Genomic DNA, 25,919 nt, shown 5'->3' with positions numbered 1-25,919 from the left:
AGAGATTGTATGAGCTGTGCTGCTGGGACTTCTCCAAAAGCTTCTCCTCCTGGCAGCTGCTGAAGACTGACTTGACCTTTTCACCTTAGAAATAAATTAAGAGCTTAAGAGATCTTTATTCTTCATGCAACCGTTAACTTTTCTTTTTAAACAAAAGTGCAAATGTGAAAATGAGTATAAGTACCCCTTACGAGCTGCAGCAGTGTTGTGTGGATGACTTGAAGCAATGTGTTTCATGCCGTTTTCTTTTACTTCTCTCCTTTGCTCTGATGAAACTGTAATCGACTGTTGTACAGGCGGCACGTGGGCCGAAGAGCAGTCTGCAGCATGCACCACGAGATGTTCCCTTCTTGTATTTAGTGTCTGATTTCTTCCAATTGTTGAGATAAATCTCTGTCTTAATTAAAAAATTAAAATTAAATTAAAATAAAATTAAAAAAAAAATCAAGGGTAATCTTCAGGTATATAAATAACACTCTGCAGTGGTTGTACACGAGCACTGTGTGCCATATGCTGAAATCTGCCTTTGCTCTGAAATTTGCAGTTCTCAATTCGATAAATCTTTCCGTTTGCTATTTGAGGTTGATATTTTCAGTGGGTTTCAAGTCATGTTGTACACTGTGAAGATGATCCTTATCTGGTTACTGCTCTGTTCAATCAACTGGCACAGTGGGTCACAAAATACACAATGCACAGATTCTTCCAACTGTCTAGCTTAGACGACTACTAACTCCTTCTGACCATATTCTCAATATTTTGATGGCCTTACTGAAACACCAAGATTCTCTGCTTCCATTTCACCAGAGAGAAGGAAAGGTAGGGTGGAGCATCATGCTGGGAGGAAGTCACAGCAGCAGTGAAGCAGAGCTGAGCACAACCTCCTGTGAGACCTCTGCTGGCCATTGACTGAAGTGCTCTTTTTGCAGCACAGGGACATTAAAGCTCGATTTTAACGTAATTACCTTTACTAGGTGACAATCTTTTAACGAGTATATAAGCTTCAATATGGCTTTGGGTTTATAGAACTTGTTTAGAGCAAGTGGTTGTTCGTGTCACTAAAATATTTAAAATTGCTTTAAGAGCATTACGTATTGTAGGTAAACTATTCCTGAAAATATCTGCACATCAAATCTGCATTAATATTGACATGGTGTAGTGACTTACTAACTGAATTTTAAATATAATAAGCTTGAACTAACACTTTCCTTTCAGTGTGGAAAAATTTGCTTTTGTGGGAGCACATAATTAGCTTGAGGAATCTATTAATAACGAGTTTACTTTTTAAATTACTGCTTTTTGGTTTTGTGGTTTTATTTAAGCATGCTAAGCTAAGCCTCTGTATTTTTTGTTTTTTAGATTTGACACAGTTGAAGGCATGTAAGTGGTCATTTAAATTTTTCCAAAAAAATTTAGACAAAAATTCTTTAAACACAAAAAGGATTTTACTGTTTAATGGTTCACATTTAAAACAGTTTTCTGTTTTTTTTTCCCTAGCTGTTTTTTGTTGTTCTAAAGCTATGCTAATATAAACGTTAAGAAATAATAAATATTTTCAGTGACAAATATCTCTGTAGAGTTCTTTCTCCTTAGAAACTTCCTGGCTAAGCCTCAAAACAAATATGGTCAAATTTTCATAATGAGTAGAGAGCTGTTTCAGCTCATAAATTATGGAATTCTTCCAGTTTCCATCTAAAGATCCATCTTATTAATATAGATGCTAATAAAGAATGAGTGGAATTTTCATGCTTACCTGTAAATTTACCCATCTTCATTGGACTGAGAAGTCAGTCACTTTAATCTTCTCTGACCATGGTTTGATTTTATTACTGGCTTGCAGAGGTTCCACTTTTAACAGAGGGCTGTGTTACCATGCACTTAACTGATCTAACAGAACATTTGACATCCTTGCTGTGTGGATTAGCTCTTTTTTGTTCAACATATTAGCATAATTTTAACCTGAAATAGAAGGTAAACCTGTGGCAGCTACTTAAGCCCTAACAAAAAACAAGTTGTGACCTCTGAAAAGATCTCAATTCTAAATGTTTGCTGGTGAGTTCAGCAGAGTTTCTATGCAGACTACTTGTTGCCACTCTACCAAGCACAGCTTGCATGACATCTCTTTTAGACTGCCAGGCTGTCAGCAGAAGGACAGTACTGCTCCCAAGTCTGTCCCAGGTTAATCTAAGAGCAGACACGTTGGAGAACTTGATAGTCCTAAAAAATAACAACAGTTGAATAGTTTGATTTTGACAGCTGGTAACCTTACAGAAATACTGCTACTTGCTTTCTCTTTCATCATCTCCTTAAGTGAAACAATTTTTGTGTATTTTTATATGTGACCCATGCTTACTCAAAATTTCTCCTTGACAAAAGTTGCTCTCAGTTGGCTGTTTATATGGCTAAAATAAGCATTAGACTGAGGATCACTTTCAGATCTGTGTGTTTGTTCCAAATTTTGCAAATAATAGTTCAGGTTTAAATTCTTTTTTAACAGAAGAGCCATTTTCTTCCTCCTCACCACCCCCAATTATCAACTTTGAAGCATATTTAAAAATGCCAGTATTTGAAAAACCATTCATGTGAGCCTTGACGTGACATACTTCACTTTCACTGTGTGGTCAGCTGTTGAATATAAGTAATAATGATAAACTGAGCCATTAGCAGTCCCAACAGGTCTTGACAGTTTGGTATGTATACTCATTCTCTTAAGAATGACAAACTAAATCAAAATAGATGTTGCTGATTTTACTTCAGTCATCACTGGAAGTTCCTCAATTAGATGTCCTCTTAGAATATTGGTTTTTTGTTCTTCTGTTTTTAAGCACTGACACCAAAAGCATTTTTGGTAGAGGGCAGATTTGCCACCGCTAAGTTATAATTTACCAGTCTGAGCGAATTTTGTGTGCTTTACAGCAGATACCCCTGCTTGTTGATTGTAACAGTTCCCTATATATTCAACAGTCCTCCCATTTTTACCACTAAAATGGTTAAAATTGATGTTTTCCAAAGCCACAGTTACTCAGATCTGGAATAAGGCCACTAGTTGGTGTTGGATGAAGTGCAGGAAAGTCGCTGGTACGAATGCGAGGTCATAAATTACCCTGTTTTATTGGGTATTTAATGTCACACTTGTCATTTGAAACTTGTATCACTTCAATGTGAGATGCAAGCTTTACGTACATCTTAAGAAATTCAGTACAACTCAGGAAAGTGGTAACCATGTAAAATGCAAGGGAAAGAACTGCATTACTTTTATTCTTTAATAGTGTTTTTCTAGAGTCAAGTCATCCAACTAACACCTTCATGAATAACTGACACTCAGTTGCCCCAAACTTTTTTTTTTGCTAAGTTAACTCCTTAGAAGTAGAAACCAGAACCTTCAACACAGTTGTAATGCTAACTTTACACTTACAATCACTTTGAACAGTGAAAATTTAGAGAGAAATTGAGACTTTTGTCTGCAACACCATTAAAATTTCTATTAATCTGTTCTACATAAAGTTTCTGTCCATTCATTTTTGCATACATTTGAACTGGAAAGAACAAGATGCCTGAAGATCACTTGGAAGATGTCTAATTTTTTTTATTACTTTGATTTCTTCCCTGTGCATGACCAGGTTTTACTTAAGAAAGAAAAAAGAGCTTCTTTAATTTTAATGCAAGATATATCAGTTGGGGGAGAGATACTGTATGTAATGTATTTTGTAGAAAGCATGATAGTTAATAAAATAATAGAAAATAATTTAAGCTAGCTGTGCATACAGCCGTGCTGTTTATTTTAGTGCTTCAGCATTTTTATCTTGTTTTTCTTGCAGATGCCCTAACGGAACAGGAAAAAAAAGTGATTAGCTAACTTCTTCTGTATTTATGGCAGGAGCCCATTGGCACAGATGGAGGAGGAAAGGAGAGAGCATGTAGCCAAGATGAAAAAAATGGAGATGGAAATGGAACAGGTGTTTGAGATGAAAGTCAAAGAAAAAGTACAGAAACTGAAGGACTCTGAAGCTGAGGTAATCAAATGCCTTAAGTGTCCTTGAAGCTGAACAAATGCAGAGATGGCTCTTTTCTCCAAGGTCTTCCAGCATTTATTTCATGGTTGAAGAAAACTTGGTTATTCTTTGTTCCCGTCTTGTTGTCTTGGCTGAAATGGTGTAAGCACAAACTTAAAATGTAATTTTAACATTCCTATACATGCTCTTTTCATTTTCACTGTCACAGTACACTGAAGTACTTCATGATTTTCTTATCCACTTTTTTCCTCCTCCTGTGGAATATTTTGTAGCAGTTTTCTCCAGTGCACTTAAAGTTCTTGAGACTTTGATGGTTTCACACGTGCTGATTTAGTAACAGCAGTTGCCCTCATGTACTGAAGAGGCATTTCAGGAATTCCTGGTACAACATCTAAGAGCATCTAGATGAGAGCAGTGAGGTGAAAAGACAAGTGTGTGCTGTTGGCAGTATTTTTGTGTCATATGAACGTACGTGAATTTTGCACGTATTTAACTCTTCTGTCTCATCCAGTTGAACTCCTGACAGTGCAATAATTTGTATGGGTTTCAGGCACCCCTTGAAGTGCTCCTAGGAGATTTGTATCAAATTGCATTTAGGTAGAACAGAAATGTTGAGTTTTGAAGAGGCAGCTGCTCTTGAGTTCAGTGGAGGAGTTCAGAACTGTCCAAGTTCCGGAAGACAATTTGGCTTCAGATTTGAGGGAAAGAGGAAACTTGGCAGAGTAGCTGAAATGCTCCCAGGTCTGGGTATTGTAAAGAGCCAAGATTTACTGCATCAGAGAAGGGGAGGGGAAAAACAAAGCATAAAACCCAGAAGAACAAAACCATCAACCGAGGGGTCTTTTTGTTTAAGTACTGATGGAGTTACATTGCCTTGGTTTTTTTTTTAATTTATTTATCTCATTCATACTTCTGGCTTCCACAATGTACTGTGGCAATAAGCCTGCAATGAAATGGTGACCTTAAAAACAAAGCTCTTTATTTTTGTTTTTCATTTACTGCTTCCTGACTTCTTCACCAGCCGTGTCCCTCCATTATCAGTTTTTAACTGTTCATGTAATTCATTCTTTTTACCTCCTTCTCCATTCTTCACTTCATAAATTTTCATTATATTTCTGTATGCTCAAAAGTAGACAGCAGATAGTTCTGAGCTGGAAGCTTTTTTTTAAAGTGTTTTGAAGGGTTTGTGTAAGACTCAGAAGATAGAAGGAGAAGGGCTGTTTCTATTCATCTCATGTAGAAACACTTGTTAGACTACTCGAATGGGATTTTGCTTTTCCTCACAGTGCTTCCATTCTTGCATCCAGGGCATTTGATTGCAGTTCCTACCAACAGAAGTGTCCAGGAGAGACTTGTTATGCTGTACTGACAGTGCAGATAACTCACCTTCATAATACTACTAATCCATTTCATTACTAAGATTATTAATAATTCGTATTAATTGGGGAACAAACAAATTAATAACGTTTTTCCAAACAGGGCCTTAATGCAGTTAACACTGTAGGATGAAAACAGTGAGATACTATTATTTGAGGCATTACTGATATTCACATGTTTTGTAATTTAACATGTGCATTAGATATCAAATATTCTGGATTACTTTTGTTTGCAGCATCTAACTGCCCACAGCTCCAGTCTGTAACTCAGGAAGCATTTGCAGTGTTTTCCATGGGCTGAGATGTGATGGCTTTTGGTGGTTGTTTTGATTTTACTGTTACTGCTACTTCTAACCTTAGTGCTTTTGGTCGAAGAATTACTTTCTCTGAAGATAAACTACAGCACTAGCACTTTAGTTGCTGATGTTTGCTGCTGTAAATGCACAGTTGTTGTGTTTTGTGTCCTTACTGAATCCATTCATGACTTCTTCTATAGCTGCAGCGACGCCACGAGCAAATGAAAAAGAATTTGGAGGCTCAACACAAAGAATTAGAGGAGAAGCGTCGCCAGTTTGAGGATGAGAAAGCAAACTGGGAAGCTCAGCAACGTATTTTGGAACAACAGAATTCCTCCAGGTAAATTGATTCATGCTCTTCAGTTCACAGCATATGTTTTGTAGCTTTCTGTTCAAGAGAAACTTCCGTACTAATAAAGGTCAGTGGTGTTTGACCATTGTGGAAATACCACCTAAAATCCAAGAGAAATCTTAAACTGCACTTAATTACAGAGTAATGGACACGGTGGGAGTATTGTTAGCTTCTAAAGCATGTTTTTAATCTGGAAAAACAGTCTTCAAACATAACTAGACCTATCTTAAAAGAAACTATTTGTATTTGAAAGTCAGATTATATTGGACTTTGGAAGGATAGAGAGCTGAGGCTTCAAGAATTAATCATTTAAATCTTGTAGTCCATAGCTGGGGGAATACTGTGATGGATGCTTAAGTTTTCTTTGCTATATTTGCTGTAGTTTTATATAAATTTTCCCACCGTGCATCACAACCTGCAAGATGTGGCAGAACGCATAACCTGTATATAAAAAAGGCACACAGCTCGTATTCAGTTTTTAACATGTTTTGTTTTAATATTGTTGTAGAACCTTGGAAAAGAATAAGAAGAAAGGGAAGATATTTTAAATGCATCACTTTGACCACCAGTTATGTATTAGTTGCCAATATGCCAGCCTGGACATCAGTGTTTGTCGGATCCGTTTGACTAATTTTGCACCAGTTGTATCCATAGTAATGGATTTAACAGCATGACAAATTTTTGTTCATTTTGATGGAGAATGAGATGCCTTGAATTGCCTAGGGTGTTGTGTACTTGGAAAAGTAACAGCTCTGAGTACCTTTTGTCTTTTTTCTTTCCTTTTCGTTTTTTAAACAGACGTCATTTTAATGCAAAAGGAAACATTTTACTGTTGTACAATCATGTCCTGGTGGTTTGATGGTTTACAGGAGACAGATGCAAGGACTCCAGACGGTTTTTAGCGAGGATAAATTGCCATAATGATGATGCAAATGATGCTTCCCTATCATTGTAACTCAAGAATTCCATTCAGTGCAGCATATACAATAATGTAATTTAGTCTAACACAGTTGACCCTATTTTTGACACTTCCATTGTTTAAAAGTACACATGGAAAAACAGAAGTTGTAGGCTTACAGTGCACCTAAGCTTTTTATAACAACCCTTTTATGTTTTGGATTCTTTAAATATATGCTATTCTCATTTAGTAACTTCTTTAGCCAGAAGGATCTCATTACTGCTTCATTTTTGTAATAACATTTAATTTAGATATTTTTCCATATATTGGCCCTCCTAAATAGAGTATAGCTTCTTTCATATGGTAGGAACCAGTGAGTAAATCTTTCCTTTAACTCCCTTTTTACATTTTATGGTAAGTAGCAGGAAAACGCATTTATAGGTCATTTCTAGGCAAAATTGTGGAGTTAACTACCAACCTGTTTCTACCTGTGTGCAGTCTTTCTTTATTTTACTAGAGATGGGAATATGGCCTCAAGAAAAAGAAATCACCGTTTCGCATTTAGCTGTATTCATATACTGCATTTCTGTATTTTTGTTTGTATTGTAAAAAGTCACATAATAAACAATGTTGTGATGTTACACAGTGCGGTGTTCAGCAGTTTTAAAGGACTCGTGTAGCCAAGTGCTTAACCTGGGAGGCGCTTTGACTTCTCTTCCATCCGGAGATGATTGCCACCTGGCTTTGATTCGCCCGAGGAATCACTGTAAGGCACAGAAAATGCTCTGTAAGCTGTCTGTGCATCTCATTTAAGCCAGCAGCAGGGTGCCAGCTGTGTTGTGTTGGCGAAAGAAGAACCCTCTTGCCAGGAGAGGGCAGCAGCTGTCTGTGCGCTCCTGCTGCGTCCGACCTGCCTGGGATCCAGGGGGTCTCAGCTCTGCAGCATCTCTGCTGTGCCTCCCAGCAGCATTTGGCAAGGCTGCTGTACCACGTGTGCAGCCTCTTCAGGGACTTCTGGTAGGTTCATTGGCAAGCAGTTGGGTTTTTTCTTCCCTTTCCTTTTGCTTAAGTGAATCGAGTCCATTTTAGTAAAAGCGCTAGCTGGGAACTTGGTGTTTAAAGAGCAGCTAACTTCTTAAACTGCTGGGGACTTCTGTCTTTGATTTGCCTGCAAAACACTGAAGAAAAGCTCATTTTTGCAGATGCCTCTTGTATTACTCCTGCTACCATACTTTCTTATACACGAGTTACTCTTATCAGAAATATCATTTATTCACTTCGCTTCCCACTGAAGAGCTTTTCAGTGGTGTGTGTGAGAGACTCCTTGTAACTTATTTCGAATACATCGCCCCTCTCTTTTCAGAGAAAAGATGGTGATTATCACTGAATGGACATAGTTTTTGCTTTCCAATAAACAGAATTGCAAAATTCCCTCATCTTCTACTATATCACAGAGGATGCTCCTGCCCCGCTGGGCTCCAGTGGGATCCAAGAAATTGGGTAATGTAGAGAACAGGCAAAAGCCACGGCCTGGAAAAGAAGTTGCTGTTCTGAGTGGCTTTGAGAACTGGTCAAATCTCTGGGCATACTTTCTGTGGAAATGGTTCTGCTTTAGCATTCTCAGCTGCTCTGAAGCAGAGGTTTAATTTACCAGCAAACTGTTCTAATCACACTTGTTCTCTTTGTCCCCACCTTACTGCCCCCCTACGCATTTGGGGTAATCAGAAATGAGGCATTGCTCTGCTTAGGCTCACTGTATGAGGGCACATGAATATTCCATGGCATTTTGATCACAGTTGGTCAGCAGCCCACTGCACCCAGGTTGTCACTGGCTCATGTTGTGTCTCTTGCATCCCTTACCAGGTGCTGTTAAATGCCACCCACACAGGTGAGGCGCAGCATGAGGGATTTAGGAGCAGTTCTGTACTTCAGCTGGCTGTTTTGTCCACACTGATTGTTTTAGAGTAATGTAGTCTTCAGGCAGTCCTAAGGCTAGCAGAGGCACTGCTTCTGTTTTAAGAAGATCTCGATTCAGTTTTGAACGTGTAAAGCAAGTTGGGAGGATGGGAAAGTTATGGTCAGTTCTGTTGTGCATGGCACTGCAAGCAGGCTGCCATGTCAGCTGCTGCATTAGCCACACATTTATGTTTATACATTTACTTTGTATAGAGAGAGATAGGAAGAAGCATGTGTGTATATATGTATATAGCATGAAAAGAAAAGACCACAAAGGTAGGGTGTTTTTTTTTCCTGCTGTGGCATGAATCTCATTGGGTTGCTTATCTTGCCTACCCGGGGTTCTGCTTCAGCATCCTGAGGATCTGGTTGCTGACATTCCTGCTTCCAGCGCAAAGCAAGCTGTTGAGTTCAGATGTTACAGGTTTCATTTTCACAGCAGTTTTCCATTAGGTGGTCACTGACCAGGTGGTGCCCTTTTGTAGTCACTCAGAGGCTGTGTGTTGTGCCTCTGGAGTTCAGGTTATGAGCTCACATCACCTGAGCAGTGACACATGTGCTCATGCTGCTGAGGCAACGCTAACACCACCCCTCTATTTGGCATCCTAGGGAGTGAGGCAATCTTAATATCCAGAATAAGCATGAGGGAGCCCTTAGTTGTTTGACAAGAAGGTTGTTTTTGTCCTGTTGATTCAATGTGCACCTCGATCTGGTTCAACCACAAACCAGTGCAAACAAATCAACATGGAAACCAAGAATGGGGTGGGAGATTATCAGTTTGTGCTTGGGAAATAAACAGAAGGTACAGCTGAGCCCGCAGAACCAGCTGGTATATGAATGGCTCATCTTCCTAGCTTGCACAGTGCTGTTGGGCTTTGCTCGTCCCTGGGTGGTGAGGGCAGGCTGTTAGTGCCCAAGCTAAGGGCAGCCTTTCCCTCAAGGGCCGGGTTTGCATGCGAATCTCAGATTTCCTGCCAGAGTATCCTTAATGCATCCAAGCTTCTCTTGATGCAGCTTACATTTCCAGCATCTCAGTTTTCCTAACCTGATGCTGTTTAAGGTTCTCTAAAGGCAACTGCTCCCTCCTCCACAATCCGACCATGCTTCATCCCGTACTCCTTCCTGCCAAGTGGCTGCTGGGTTTGGTGGCCACCCATCACGAAGACCTGCTGTGTTGCCACTCCTGAAAGGAGCTGCTCATGCACCTTGAGGAATAAGCACTTGTGAAATGCTGTGTTGTACTGTGGTTTTTCCCAGCCATCCTTCCTGTCAGCACACGGTTGTTTCTCCAAGGCAATATGCAGCCTTGGCAGGTTGTGTGGCTTCCAGCTAGGTCCAAATGTTCCCTCTTCTGAAATGTGAACTATATTCTAATAGAAATGGTAGAAATGTTCTTCAGAGGATGGCAATGGGATTCCTCGCCCACTGGCTGTAACCACCTTGTGATTTCAGAGCGACGTCTGTTCCCATCATGTCTTGTTTCAAGCAGTACTGTAAGAAATTGCTGGCAGACATTGGCAGATAGAATAGAAATCTTATCCCTTCTCATGGCAGGGTGTGCAACTCTAGCTGTCTTATCTCTGTGTAATGTATCACCTCAGTGCTGTCATGCAGAGAGTTCTGAGGCAGCCACAACGTGTTATGTGCTGCCAGGGCAATTTCCTAATGCAGGTGATCATCTTTCTGTGTGCACTAAGATAGCCAGGCTGTAAATCAAGATAAAACTTGTGGTTTTGCGTTATTAAGAACATGTTATTCCCCTGGCTTCTCCAGTTCCCTCCTCAGTCAGCTAGCAGTAGCCTCCATGGAAGCCAATGGGATGGAAAGAGCAGCTGTGTGACAACGTTGGGGTTGGAACTACATGATCCTTGGGGTCCCTTCCAACCCGGGTGATTCTGTGATTCTGTAAGGGTGGGATGGGAGGGTTTTTCAAGATTACTGATGGGTAGAAGAGATCTGTTGTCTGCTGCCCAAAGCTTCCATGTAGATATTAAAATATTCAGTTCCTTTTGAAAGCTGCTGCATCGCTTCTCCCCAAGCTGCCTCTTCTGTGTGCTTCTCAAGAGTACGTGTGAGCAGTGGCAAACATTTGTGTGGGAGAGGTGGCCCAGAATCTCTTGCCCAGTGCCACGGCTGCAGCTTTTACAGAGCCCATCCTGCGCTTGCAGCAGCTGATGCTCTGCTTAGTGGGTTGTGTTCTTGTCTTGCAAGGGCAGCACTGTTTGGGGCTGGCTGTGCACTGCCAGGTGATAACTGTCCTGCTCCGGGTGCAGCTTGCTCCTTGCTTTGTTTCAACCCCACTGGGTGCAGCAGGCCCTGCTTCACACTGTCCCTGGTTTCCACCACGCTGATAAAGTGGTGAGGTCTCTGCTGATCTGAACTTCACTTGTGCTGGAGGAGATGCTGTTCAAAAGTGGGAACAATTCAGTGTAGCCATCCTCATTGGAGCCCAGCTCTCCCCAGCCCTGCTGTCCCCTCCCCAGCATCCCTCTCCCTTCCACACAGCTGCTGTGGGGTGGATGGTTCCCAGCAGCATTGCACCACGGGGAACAGCACTCCCACCTGGCTGCACCTGCAGTGGCACCAGCTGCTTCTCCCTTGGGCCGAGCCACCTACCAGCAAAACGTGGGCCTTGTTTGTTTGTTTATTTGTTTGAAATCCTGCCCAATGTGCATAGCTGTGTACGCTCTTATCCTCAATGCCATGACCTAATTCTTTGAATTGCAAATCAGGGCAGCAGTTCACCACCTGCTCCTGCTGTATTTAAATGCTTTTTATAGCTCTTCAAAAACAAAACCCAGTAATAATAAATACTTCTGTATCAGATGTGCTGTTGGACCCCCAGGCATGGCCCAGCCTGGCTCCCCATCATCCCAAGACCCTCACCCTGTCCTGGGAGCAGCAGAGCAGAGGTGGCCCTGACCAGCCATAGGGGCTCTCAGGGGGCTTCTCTGGTGGCGCTGCAGCTCTGATCGCAGGGAGAAAACTGCAGGGAGGAAGGGAGGGTCCTACGGGTGGTGTTTGCCAGCTGCAGTGGAGGAGAAGCTGCGGTAAGAGCTGGGATACGGCACAGAAAGTCAGCGTGAGTGCATGAGATGCGCGGTGCTTCCCTCCTGCACCCGCCAGGCTGCTCCAGCTGCTCGAACCCAGCAATTACCGCAAACTATTTAAGCCCATCCTCCATTTAAACAGCAGGTGGCAACATCCTCCAGTGTATGAGAGTCTGCCCGTGTTCGCCGAGGGGTTCTCCTGATTCTCCTGGTTCTCCTCGGCTGAGGAAACACCAGGCTCTGCCTGCAGCCTTTGTGTTTCGTAGGATCAGTTTGCCCTTGCTCTAAAGCAAATTTGGAAATGCAGTGTGCAAGTATGTTGAATTAGAGCCATAATCCCTGGCTGGAGAAGGTAGGTCGTTTTTCCCTGTTTCGCTGATGCATATGTTTGTATTTTAGCAGCTTCTCAGGCAGGCAATTTGAGAAATTGCAGATAGTTTCCCATGGCTGGCACGTCCTGTAGGGAAGCTGGGGAGCACTTCCTTCTCCCTCTCTCCTCTGGGACCGCAGGAGCTAACAAAACAAGTGAGCCTGTGGTGGAGAATGAAGCATCCAGATAACTGAGTTGGATTGTGAGGTTTTGTATGATGAAAGATCGTCTCCGTAGCTGCACAGGCAGCAAACGTTGGCCCATTGTGGCATACTTACATAAAAGCATCAGGGTGGTGTTTGTGCCTAATTCCAGCAGGATGCTGCCAGATGTTACAGCTCCACTGACCTAATTCAGGGGCTGGGGCAGGCCATCCCTGCAGCTCAGCAAAGTGTAGGGGATTAGTCCTGCAATCCTAACCATGCCCCTAAGGATTTTTTCCTTTTTTTCTCTAGAGGGCCACAAGGAAGGGTGGTGGTGTTGGATGGGAAGACTTGGTTTGTGGTGCTGGGAGCTGCTTGGAGGCCTTGTTCCTCGCTGGGTTTTGGCCAACTCTGTTTCTGGCTGAGTCCTTGAGAGCCTGACTCTAGGTGTAGCTGTATGGGCACCAGCCTTCAGATTGTGTTTATCTGCAGAATAACTGATATTGCATTTTATCCTCAACCCACGCTCGCTGCCCTTCCTCTCCTTATCAGTGTTTGTTTACCAGGCTGACTCTGAGCTCTCACCCTAGAGACCAGCCATGCAGAGCAGTGCCATGGCTGGGTCAGCACTGTGCAGAAGCTCTGGATGGGACATCCTGGCTGCAAGACCAACATCATTCCTGACCCAGGGCCCGTGCTGGAGCCCAGCATCTGCCCAAGGCAGCACATCGGCTTTGGACCACTGGAATGTGCCTACAGGTGGGGAAGCTTTGCAGCTGTGTTGCATCTTCCTTTCTTCATGAATCCTGTTACCTATGGAGATAGTGGGATCTTTGCTGGGGGTTGCACGTTAACCAGAGCCACCATCCTTTGGGTGGAGATGGTGCCTCACACATTGTCTCCTGTGCTGCTCCTATTGGGTTAATATAGATGAAGATTGCTCCCTCAGGCCCAGCACAAAGCAAGCAGTTGCAGAAAGTGCTGTTAAGATGAGTCATTAGTGCTGAATTAACCTTCCAGAGAGCCTGGCCCCTGTTTGAGCTGGAAATGTAGCAGAGCTGGAGCCAGGGATGCAGCAGGATGGACTCTGTGTTCTTGGCAGCTCTAGTTCATGAGCGACTGTCTTGGTGAGGCACCAACTTGTAAAAACCCACCTGTAATACATGCAGTAGGTATCCTTTGAGTGAAGCAGGCTGTATGTGGGGGTCCCTGCCTTTTGCCTTTTACAGGTCTGCTGTTCACTGCTGACTCCCACATGGGAGACACAAAGCCCACCATCTGCAGGGTGGCTCAGGAGAAGGAGACTCATGAAAATGTCACTTTTAGTGCCTGTTTCTCTGGCTGATGCCTCATTGCACAGGGAAAAAGCTCTCTTATCCCAGCCAAGGTGCCAGCAATAGGGAGACAACACCCCCATTCACTTCACTGCATTTTACACCCTGCCCCCAGAGAAATGCCCACGTCCAGATTGGGGTATTTCTCCATATTTCATCAGACTGTAATAGGATGGGGAGTGGTAACGGTGAGGAGACCCCTAGCAATGATGCCATGTGTGCACCTGAATCTTGAGCTGCACCAGGTTTTGGGTAGAAGCATTACAAACTTTCCCAAAGCCAAGAACTGTCCAGGCTGCTGCTGCAATCCAGCAGGATAGGGGTGTCTTGGAAACCTCAGCATGGCTCCAGAGGGGGTTCCCAGTTAGGGTGTTGGTGATCCTAACTCCAACTGGACAAGAGGAGTAACTCTTGCTCAGAGGACGTGGGTTAGGAGGGAGACTTTGATGAAGGGTGCTTCAGCGGTGCTGACCTGCAGTGTCTTAGCTTACAAAGGTGGGAGAAGACAAATAACCTTACAAGTGCTCATCCACGCAACACACATCATCAGCTTTTGTCCTCAGGGAGCAGCTGCTGTGGGAAGCTCTGTCCCAGCGAGCCGGGCAGGCAGAAAATCACAGGAACTGTAAATTAGGAAGCAGCACCCTTCCTGCTTAATTATAGCAGCTGCCAGTGGTGTTTATGGGAACTTCTTTGTCCCATCCGTTCCTGGTGATTGCCGTCAGTCAACATGACCATCATGCATGTGCTTAGTGCCGTGAGGTACTTCAGTCCCCCAGCTACCCACGCTTATAGGGCTTAGCACGGCCAACAATGGCTGTCCTTGAATCAGACCTAAAGGAGAGCTCAGATTCTCCGGCCAGCCATAAATAACCCCAAACTGTCAGCCCCACCTGCCCATGTGGGGCAGCAGGCCAGTGCATGGGCTGGCTCTCAGTCTCCAGCAGCAGGGATGCTCCCCAAAGATTTCCTCTGGGCATCCATGAAGAAGAAATCACCATTTTCTAATGCCTGGGGCCCTGCTGGGAGGCTGTCATGCTTCTCCAGTCCATGCATCTTCGTTACCATTTAATGGCCTGTTTAATTAGCCCACTTGCTCAGTTCCAGGAGATGGCTGGTTGGCATTCCCAAGCTTTGTGCACCACTTCTCTTGTGCGGAGCAAAGCAAGGGCTCTGCGTGTTCTGGAAATGGCTGCTCTGGGCTGAGCAAAAAGAGCTCTGTCTCATTGCCATGCATGGAGCTCCCAGCACTGTTCTGGGTGTTAGCTGCGAGTGCTTGTTGACCCCCTTCAGCAGGGACACAATCCCCAGCAGCTGCTGGTTGTGGGCTGTGCTTATATAGGGACCTAGAGGTGGTCATGTTGTGGCTGATGCTGTTATGCCCAGCATGCTGTTCCGCTGGTGACCTCAGAAGAGAGATTTCCAGCACCTTAGAGCAGGGATGGCAGATAATTGCTTTCAAATGTGGGCAAGGAGGGGAAAATAAAGGTTTTGGTCTAAAAACATTCCTTTTCCTCTTCGTTCCATATAGCCCCCAAAGCAAAGTTTTCCATGAAGGAGCTATGTGGTGAGATGCTTTATGGCTGTCCAGGAAATCCTTGCAGCCAGCTGTAAGAATAAGGTTTCTGGTGGGAGAGGAACTTAAAATAATTGTTCAGAAAGCAGCCTTGGGAATGGTTGTTTAATGGACCAAACTGTGCAGAGGAATGTAGATTGGCCGAGGAGCTGCTTGAGTTGGGTTTGGCAGTGCTCCTGACCCAGGGTGTGCGTGGAACTGCATGCTTGTATGCATGCTGCTGTGCAACTCAACTCAGGAAGGCATGAGATTATCTGCCTGCTTGTCAGGGGCTGGAACTGTGGGACTTTAAGGTCCCTCCCAGCTGAGATCGTCTATGATTCTACGTGGATGTGACACTGAAGGACATGGTTTAGTGATGAGCCTCGGTATGTCTGGTTGATGGTTGTACTTGCTGATCTTGAAGGTCTTCTCCAAACTCGATGACTCCCGGTGGCTGTGTAACTCCTGCTGACCCACAGCACTGCTGGCTTTCCATCTCCTGCACATTTATTTAATTCCACCACACGTGCACTACTATAAGAACTTCCAGTACTGCAATTTGAATGTCAAAGGGTAGGTGGTTCTCAGGACATGGAATCAGAGCTGCTGACCTGCTCCGCTTCTTCTGGGCCAGTGTGAATGGCTCCTCAGAGGCTGGCCTCTCCTTTCAACACTGCAGACCTAGCTAGCTCTCCCTTTTGTCCTTGTGAAAAGAAAATGAACAAAAATGATGCACACACCCAAGGGAGCCGGCAATGGCTACCTCTCAGCTGCTCCAGCATCCTGGTGATGCTCAGGAGCAGGCAGACATTACTAATGCAAACCCTGCCATCTCCATCACAGCTCATCTGAGGCACTCTTTCCATGGTTAGAAGACAGACTTTTAATTTCCAGCTCTGCCCCCAAAGCGTTGGGGCTGAGTTCCTGAACTTCAATGGGGGATTTTGGGGTAGAATTCATCTGCACCAGCACTGTTGTCTGTGCTCCTTTTCTCTCTTCTCTGGGCAGATTGCATGGGGAAGATACTGTCATGTCTTCATACGTGAGAAATTTATGCTCAGAAAGAGTGGTGAGGCATTGGAAGTGCCATTGGAGTACATTGGAGTGGTGAGGCTGCCCAGGGGAGTTGTTGAGTCCCTGTCCCTGGAGATGTGCGAGAACTGTGTGGATGTGCACTGAGGGCTGTGCTTAGTGGGCATGGTGGGGATGGGCTGATGGTTGACCTTCGTGTTCTTTCCTACCTTAATGACTCTGTGATTCTCCCTACCCTGAGTTGTTTGGGATCATTGTGTGAGAAGCTTCCACCCACATGAGGATGTGAGACTTCAAAGCCCCACGCGGAGGTCGATGACCCCCCAGCCAACGCAGCCAAACATTGCCTCACCAGGCCAAGACCCGTGGGGCCGCTGACCGCAGCCTCTGCCTTCCCTGCCCCATCAGCGTGTGCAGGCTCTGGGTGACCTGCATCTTCCTTGCTGAGCAGTGATAACAAAGCTAGCCAAAAAATAGTCCTGCCTAGGCAAGGACCAGAATCCTTCCTCATCTGTGCTACCCCTCAGTTTCCAGTCATGTCCTTTGGAGGAGTTGCTTGTGTGAGTCTGCTGGGACTTAGTGGAGAAGAGCTGCAGGGTGAGCATTAGCCTTTCTGCTCAACCTCTCCATCTGGGCATCAGCTGACTGCAGGTGATGTGAGGTGGGCTTAGCTGAGCCTCGTTTGCTCACTGAGTCGATGAACCTGATATCGCCCCTGAACTCCTGGGGCAACCTGCACAACAAGGCCAGCCTTTCTTAGAGAGGAGTGCCTAATCTACACCATTTTGAGGAAAGTGTTGATCCTGTTCAGATCATCATACCCACCCATCACCCCGACCAGCCTCAAGCTGTTGTTTCTGCCATCAAAGCTTTAACTGACTACTGGTGAGTTTTTCTTGTGCTGCTTGAACTGAACTCCTTTTATGGGAGCACAGCAGTTGTTCATTGGCAGATAGAAGTACCTCTGGCTATGGAGGAAAGAAAACAATGATGCCCCCAGGGAAAGCACTGCATAGAAATTTGAAGATGCTGCAAGTGCCTTCTCACTGAAAGCCTCTTCCAAGTGCTGAAATACTGTAGAGAGAGCCAAACAGTGTGTAATTGAAAGGTGGAACAGAATCACAGAATGGCCAGGGTTGGAAGGGACCTCAAGGATCATGAAGCTCCAACCTCCTACCACATGCAGGGCCACCAACCTCCACATTTAATACCAGCCCAGGCTGCCCAGGGCCCCATCCAACCTGGCCTTGAACACCTCCAGGGACGGAGCATCCACAGCCTCTCTGGGCAGCTGTTCCAGCACCTCACCATAGTAAAGAACTTCCTCCTGACATCAACCTAAATCTTTCCTCCTTCAACTTAGAACCATTCCCCCTTGTCCTTGAACAGGACAGCTGTTCTAGAGTTTTTGTGCCTTTGTTGAAACTGAGTAGGGGCTATTGGAGCGGTGTGTGTCTCTTGCTACAGTGAAGCCATATGCAGTGCTCACCTATGTGTTCTGGGGGTTTGGTCACATACATTGCCCATTTTGGATGCTTTGGGGGCAGTGTGTGAACCAGAGGCACTGCTATCCTATGAGCAGAGGTGTGACTTGCAGCTCACTGACATCTTTATCCATGGGATGGAAATTGCTGCTAGCATGGGAGTGATCACTACTTGTAGATGTATAATTGCTAATGCTGACTACCAGTTCTATCTCCCCGTTCATGTAGGCCTGGCGGTAGTCAGGCAGAGCTGGGACCACTGATGTGCTCTTCTATTTCAAACCTCAAAGAGCTGCCTGCAGCTGCAGCAGGCTAGCTGTCCTTCTCACTTATCCTTTGTATAACATCTACCATTTTGTTGTCCAATCTGAAGCTTTATTGCCTTTTCCCCATCCTGAATCCCACAAGGCCATTTGCCCGTGTCTTCCTGCTTTGGTTTAGCCTTCACTTTGCCTGTTAATCACTCTCATTTACAGACTTTTTCACAGAACCACTGTGTGCTGAACCAGACACCACCGTCACAAAGCATGGTTTGGATGCTTCTGTAAACCCTTCCATGAAAAGAGAGGGGAATCACAGAATCATAGGATGGCCTGGATTGAAAATGACCACAAAGATTATCAAGTTTCAACCCCCTTCTATGTGCAGGGTTGCCGACCACCAGACCAGGCTGCCCAGAGCCACATCCAGCCTGGCCATTGGGGTGTGCCTGCTCACCTCCATCCCCAGGCAGGAGCATGTCTGCACATCCCAACCCATGGACAGACCTTCTGAGGGAGAGTGTCCTGTGTGTAATCCTATGGCAAAGCAAGCCAGTAAGTGGTGTGAGAAGAGAATTCAGCTGTTTCTCCAGAAGGTATTACAGTCACCTTTGATGAGCAGAGTCACTGGCACCTCTCTGTGCTATTTGCTACTTCAGCAGAGCAGGAAAGCAGGGGGATTCCTGAGGTGCTGCTTCATTGCCTCTGGCCTCCTAGAGAGGAAATAACCACATGATTAAAAAAAAAAAGAGCAAGTGTCATGATGCACCTTGGATTGTGGTGGCAGCAGTGGCAGCAGCAAGAGTCCATGTTGTGCTTCCAGCCCACGTTAGCCAGGACTCAAATCTGTAACTGCTGTGCATTCCCCATCATGGGCTGAGACTGGGAGCATGGAGGAGATTACCCAGGCCACCAGCAGTGCCCCAGGACTCACAGCAGCTGTGCTTCCCTCCCCATCCCTGCCTGATGGCCCTAAGGTGAACAGAGACCTGATATTCTTTCAATAACCCTGTCAGCTTGGTGCCCTTGGTCAGAAGCAGAGTCAGCAGGTCAGCAGTGGATGACAAACGAGCTGTTCAGGTGACAGAAGTGCTGCCTGGTGGCTGGCCAGAGCATTGTTTAGCATTTATTTGTGGAAAGTTCAGCCCTGCAGGAGGTTTTGGAGAAGTGCTGCCACTGGTCCTGGATTGGAGCCAGAGGCTGGTGGAAGGCAGAGGGGGCGAATGGCACAGGGAAGGCCAGACCCAAAGAGCCTGGCTGCTGGCTCTGTCTGCAAAGGTTTTCTCTGAGCTCAAGTGATTCTGAAGAACTAGACTGGCAAACATCACATGGGGGAGCAAAGACCCTTCTAAACCCGAAGTTATGAGATGGAAGCCTGTTCTACTGCAAGCCTGTGTTTCAAGAGCCCTTATTTCAAAAATTGTGCACTACCTGCCTGAGCAGTATTAGGAGTGCATCAGCCACTTGCAAGGAAGATGCACCTATGTCCCCACCATTACTGCTCTTATCCGCTGTATTTGCTGATCTTGTGTATCTCTGCAGCAGCAGAGCTCAGAGGTGCTGCAGGACAGGAGAGGCACATTTCATAGATGGAGAAGCACGCAGGAGGGCTGGTGATGACAGGTTAGTAGTTCTTGTCTCCTGGCTCTCTGTACTGTGTTCTGCATGATGGGGCCCACTGCTGGCTGCTGTTCTGAAGCAAGAACAGCTGTTGCCTGTCATATGAGCAGGATAGTGGGTCAGTGCACCAATGCTTTTAATTAATGGAATTGCCCGAGTTTCTTTGCTGACGTTGAAATGTGTTCTTCACGTAGCTGTGCTCTCTGCTTTGAAAAGTGGTCACTGCTGCTGTTTTTGTATGTCTTTTCCCAACCAGTTTCCAATTTTCTGAGTGTCTGCTCCTCACCCGATCCTGTGATCTTCATCACTGATGAAGTAAGAGAGTGTTGAGGTTTGCTCATTTGGGCAAGGAACTGGAGGTACCCTGCCAGGATCGTGCTTTTTCAAAACATTAAGCACTCTCTGCAACCTGGGCACCCCCAAAAAAGCATCCTCTTAAGCCACTGATCTCTTTTGGAAATGAGGGCCAAGATGTTGCTGGCAGCAGGCAGGGTGACCAGCACAAGCTCCCCTCCAGATCCCCTGCAGTCTTTCTGCTTCTGCTTTCTCCTTGCTGCTCTCCATCAGCAATTGCATGCAGGAGTGGAGGTGAAGGGGACTGTATTTAACCCAAGCTACCTCCTCTCATTGCTCAGAACAACTCTCCATGACCACGATCTGCTCTTGCTGTGCAGTGAAGGGCCTTTTTGCCTGCATGTGGTTTCCCTGCAAGGTGGGAGCTGAGGTCATGTAGGGCAGGAGGTCACCCCTTGCAAAGCCCTTGAGCTCATGGGAAAAAGCAACTCTAAGAGCGAAGTTGTATTACCTCTTCCAGCACATCCATAACTGATGGAGAGATGCTCCTCTTGAATGTGACTCCTGCTCAGTGTCGTGCTTGGTGAGCTCAGACGGATGTTTTCCCCCTTTCCTTGGCTTCATGTGATCTAATTGTTCTTTAATGTCTCGTGCTGCAGTTGGTATGTGGATACAGCAGGGGTAATTGGATAAATTCTCTGATCCCCTCCTAGGGTTCTTTTTGCCCTCCTGTGTGCAGAACACCCCAAAGACAGGTCTGAAAGTCCAGTCGACTTTCCTGGAAGCAGCCTGGAGGAATGCTGCCTCTTTAAAACCACCTTAGTTGTTAGGGTTGCAGAGAGCTCACTGCTCAGCCCAGACCTTTCTGATAATCGTAACTCTTACAGCTTCATGCTGCTGGTTACTTTTCTGTGTTTCACATGGAGATGCTCTGAAGGAACCTTCTCTGGTCTGGGAGCAGACCAACCCAGCAGATTTAAGTCTAGTGCAAGGAAGAGAAAGAAGGGAACTGTCTGTTTGAAGCTGACAGGATGGCATGTTTTACTTAATCAGAAATGATAAATATTTCCCTGTTGGTATGGTTCCTCTGGAGCTGTTTCTCCCCGCTTTGATTTTCCATTGAGCCTTTCTTAATGCATTCCTTGTCTGTCTGCTCTGCATGGCACCCCTGTAGCACAAAACAAGCAGGCAAGTGGAAAAGGGGAGAGGAGGAGAATGGAGGGCTGGGAGAACAGATGTCTCCTCAGCACGGATGGCTCAGCTGGGGGGGAGCTGGCAAGGGCCTTCCTGCAGGGCGTTTGGAGGATGGCAGCACTGCAGTGTGTCCCAGCTGACATCTGGTGTAGGGAAAGAGTGGGAGGGGGAAAGGGAAAAGGCACTCATTTTGCAGGTTTGGATGCCAACTTCTTTGCCTTTGCTGCCTTGCCAATTCGTGGTGTTGAAAGTCGTGAGACAGTCCATCCTTCACCAGAAACCATGTGGCTGGTTTAAAACCATCCTAATCTGAGTGAAAAAGCTACAAGAAAGGCCATGCTCTTACTTTCCTCCTTCAGGGGATTAAGGCACATCTTTGAGCGCTCCTTTGTCAGCAGGAGGGCTGGAAACTCTGGGGTGACAATGGGCTTCCATCAGTGCCCAGACCCTGCACTCCTCCTCTGCATTGGTTGGATTGGGATGACCTCAACCCAAAAGTCTGATGTGGCATTCCTTAGCCTTCACCAGGACTTACTGAGCAGATACTCCTCTTTTCTTTGATGCTGGCATATCTGTAGCTAGGCAAGCTTTGAAATGATGAGGAAGCTCCATGGCTTTTCTCCCTGTTCACCTTTCAGCACCTGCTGCGTTTTAGCAAATGTATGTTTGCTTTACAGGCCATCTTGTCACACTGACTTGAGCTGCAGAAAACAAAAGATCTGTTATGCAAATATTTATGCAGCCGTAGCACCGCATGCTGGAGTATAGAGCAGCTTTTCAGAGAGGAGGCACCAGGAATATCTTAATGATAAACATATTTCGTAAAAGATTTCCAGCTATTTGCAAGAAAATGAGCAGTAGCTTTGCATTCCCCATTGATTTTTGTGTTGAAAAACTGAGATTTGCTTCCAGGGACTGTAGTGCTTATAGTTGTTAGCCACATATTGAAAAACAAGCATATTTGGTCATTCATTAACCAGGAAGAAGTACACAAAATAGAAGATGATAGTTCATTCAAGAGACAGTTTATGCTCACTGAGTTGAAACAAGTGTCTTTATTACATTTTGTGAATGCATTTTCTAAGCAATTACTTTCATCCTTAGCCTTCGTAGTTGTAACATGCTAATAAATATTTTCCCACAGCCCAGGTACTTATCATTGGCAATGGCTTTTCCATAAAACCCCACCTTGCTCTCTGGGAATTTTATTTACTGAAGAGATGGCAGTGCAGTGAAGCAAGCTGCCCTGAACTCTTTTTTTACACAGTTTCAGCTTCACTGGGTGCCATCATTGGAGACAATAAACTTGTTCATCAATTGTAAGAGTCCCAGCAGGAACACAGGCTTGTGGGATAAAGACTAATTCAGTTTGCTGTGGCTGTGCCCACTAGGGCACCTTTTGCTATCCATGTCATCCCTTTGGGATGCAGGAACAAACTCAGGTTCTGTTGATCTATGTGTAACTCACACCTGAATAAGATCTTGGAGTGGAAAAGCTCCTGAACATGTTTGTTGACCCAAGTCACAGGCATAACATATAAGGTTGTGTTTGATGTCAAGGAGGGTCCAAGAAACTTTTTTTTTCCTAAGGAATCTTCTTTGGGAACTTTGTAAGCCAAGAACTCCCATCTATAGGGAGGCCGCCATATTGGACTTGTGGCCCTGACAGGACAAGCCTTAAAAAAGCTGGAATCCCTTTGGTTTCAGTGTGACCACAGGCATCCTGAAGTCAAGCATGTCTTCACCTGCTGTGTTGGGCCAAGGCTCAGGAAACAGAGGAGAAAAATCTGTTTTTATTGCTGTGGACTTTTGGCAGCAGCATTTGCAGGGAAGATGCCTGCAATGCACAGGGCATGTTGTAAGGAAACTGCTAGCTGTTCCTGACAGACACTGAGGCAGTGTCACTTACAGGAGGTGCCCTGTCACCAGCAGCTTGTGGAAATTTGGTAATACAATAGCAGAGGCTTCTCGTAGACTGCACACAGGTCTTCTGAGAAGATTAAATGGGGGCAACTTCTGAGAGATGAATGTAGCAGAGCAGTAGCAGCAGATTGGGTCCAGAACCAGCAGCATTTTGCTTAAATTTCATATTACTTCATTCTGGGAAGCCACCAGTGTCTCAGCTGCTGCCTGTTGCTGGCAAAGACGGTGCCTGTGCCCAAGGGGTTTGCAAGATCGCTGTCACATATCTTTTAATGGAGAAAAATTAAGCAAATGAGACATTCTCTCGCAATCCTGCAAGTTCATACCAAACAGTGGCCAAAGATGAACACTTTGGTCTCTTCTTGACATTTTTGGGATGAGTCAGCTGAGGATCAGACAGGCTCCATGCCCAGCAGGGATGGCCAGAGGGATTTAACCCAGCGGCACGAGGAGGCACCTGTGTGTGAGCTCTGGCTGGGAGCCCTCATGTCCCCAGCTCTGGTTTGGCTGCTGCCCTCAATCTCACCAGCTGCAGCCATCGAGCTCCTGTCCCCACAGTTCCTCTCGAGCAGACAACACCAGCTCCATATGGCCAGTGGGATCTATTCTGGAGAGGAGGGTCGGATTTACAATCATGAGCGCGTGCCTGCCCTGGCCAACGGCTCAGCAGGGCCAAAATGTCAGCGCATCCTGTTTACACTGCAGCCCAGACAGTGGGGAAAGTATTTTTAAACAAAAGCACAGATCGCGCTGTAATCTCTCTGTGTTTAGGAAACAAATGGGGTTTTTTTTGCCACAATGCAAAACAAACATTTGCTCAAGGTTTAAGATTCCTTTCCCTTAAGCTGCCTGCACAGCAAGCTCTGACTTTTTCCCTCCTGTTTAGGTTTCCTCACTTCAGTCCTGTGATAGACTCAATGAAGAAATGTTTGTCATAGGTAACAGCTTCACATTTTTGCATCTCGCAGAGTGCCAGGAATGTGATTGCTGAGCATTTATAGTTTTGAAATGCCAGCGATGTCTGTAAGAATTGACCAACTGCTCCCTGCACTGCGAGCAGCGTCCGTGTTTTGACAACCTCTTTCTATCAGGATAGAAAAAAACACAATGTCTAAAAATGGGCCCGTCCACTAAAAATACTGTGAACAGGAATAGAGAACTCACGGTGCTGTTTTGTAGACTCACGTGTGCTTTGGGTTTTATTATAGGACCAGAGCTGCTAAGCTATGCTGAAGGCTGTGGCTGAACTTCCATTATAAGCCTGCTTTTGGCTTCTCCCCAAACCCACAAAAGGCTTCACAGATGCTGCAGCAGCAGCAGTCAGGCAGCCCTTTGCACGGTGTGGTTGCTCTGCTTTTCCCTGTGGCTGGATTTCGGAGCAGGGTGCATGGAGCAGCATCGCCCTGTGCCTGGGATGGGGCTGGAAATGGTGGCTGTCACCCCAACGAGGGCTGGGTTCTGCCCTTTGCACATTACACCCGATGCAGAACCATGGTGGGGGGAAAATGGGGCTGACAATTAGTCTTTGTCCTATTGTTTCTGATAGCTCCTAAAGCTGGTGCTAAGAGGCCAAAAGACCATTTCTGAGAATGCATTTCTTTGAGAATAGAAGTCAGTGATAACACTGGCATATAAACAATAACCCCACTGTTGGTCTGTTATGTGAAGGAGCAAAAGTTTCACAGTGGCTGTGAAACAGGGATCCCTCTCAGGGTGCTCTATGGGTCTGGTGCTGTTCCCTGCTTTCCCTTTTTATTTTTTATTGTGGTTTTATTCAGCAAACAAAATACATCACTTTGCCAGAGCTCAACCTATAAAAAGCAACAAGTAGGCTGAAGCCCAGCTCAGCTGGGACCGACTCTGCCACTCAGAGCTATCAAACTCCATTTGCAGCATGCACGAAGAAGAAAAGCAGCAATGCCTGAGGGGGCTAACCTGGATAATTGAACAGCATTAACTCTTATCATGAGCAATGAAAAATTAATTGCTGCTGCAGGTTGTTCTGGTATGGAGCCAAGCAGGCAGACAGGTGCCTTAAGATTTTTCCCAGTGGTAAGACTGTGCAGAGGGGCAACTCATAAACCTGCCTTGCCCCATTGCCTCTCTTGGTCAGAACACATCTGCACTGCAGCACAATGCAAGAGGGATTTGAAACACCTTGCAGCTGGCAATTAACGATGATAATGCTAATAAATAGCATTGTTTGCTTGCAAAATGATCATTTGTTCCGAAACAGTCCTTATTAATAGCTCAGGGGTGGTGGCGGCCATCTGGGGCCTCAGCTATGCAAACCACTAAAAGAATTTGCTCAGCCATCGCTTTGCTCTGCGGCCAACACTGCTGCTGATGTCCTGGGTCATACTGGTGCTAAAACTGGTGAACGTTTCCCTGGTGAAATCTATTTCCAGTCAAAACAGCTATTTGTTGCTCTATCTATTTCACAACCCGACTAAGAAAAGCACAAAGGGTAGTATTGACACTTTGAGTAATGCTGCTGACTCCAGGAAAATGAGTCATGTGATGAATTTGCCCCTCTTTATGTCTTTATGGTGTTTCAGATCTAACTGAAATCCTCCCGTGTAGATAAGCAAAGGGAGCCTCTGCACACACCCTGAAGCCATCCAGCCCATGGGATACCTGGTCTGGGGAATGGACCCTGGCTGAAATAAAACCTCTCTCTTGCTTATAGCCAGAGACACCAGCTGCTTTGGTCCATCAGCCCAGGGCACTGAGTGACCCACTAATTATAGCCCCTGGGCATGCCTCAAC

General features: G+C 45.4%; 1 protein-coding gene and 1 long non-coding RNA gene across 3 annotated transcripts in view; both read left to right on the top strand.

Annotated features, from left to right (window-relative positions):
• The window catches only part of SEPTIN7 (septin 7), a 57,569-nt gene extending 49,996 nt beyond the window's left edge, over nucleotides 1-7,573 (top strand). Inside the window, exons 10-13 of one of the 2 annotated variants that reach the window (XM_048950343.1) lie at nucleotides 1,357-1,377; nucleotides 3,875-4,010; nucleotides 5,883-6,022; nucleotides 6,543-7,573. In XM_048950343.1, coding sequence (XP_048806300.1) covers nucleotides 1,357-1,377; nucleotides 3,875-4,010; nucleotides 5,883-6,022; nucleotides 6,543-6,582 — 337 coding nt within the window. In that variant the 3' untranslated portion in view covers nucleotides 6,583-7,573. The remainder of the gene's footprint in view (nucleotides 1-1,356; nucleotides 1,378-3,874; nucleotides 4,011-5,882; nucleotides 6,023-6,542) is intronic. The other variant, XM_048950344.1, reaches the window with a different exon arrangement.
• A 4,460-nt stretch (nucleotides 7,574-12,033) lies between these two features.
• On the top strand, nucleotides 12,034-20,482 carry LOC125696292 (uncharacterized). The gene is made up of 3 exons (XR_007378267.1): nucleotides 12,034-12,290; nucleotides 13,018-13,210; nucleotides 18,336-20,482. It is a non-coding gene; the product is annotated as an uncharacterized LOC125696292 (long non-coding RNA).
• Nucleotides 20,483-25,919: the final 5,437 nt, after the last annotated feature.

The sequence above is a fragment of the Lagopus muta genome, chromosome 7 (assembly GCF_023343835.1).
Source record: "Lagopus muta isolate bLagMut1 chromosome 7, bLagMut1 primary, whole genome shotgun sequence".
Classification (NCBI taxonomy): domain Eukaryota; kingdom Metazoa; phylum Chordata; class Aves; order Galliformes; family Phasianidae; genus Lagopus; species Lagopus muta.
This window is presented reverse-complemented; position numbering and strand designations above follow the sequence as displayed.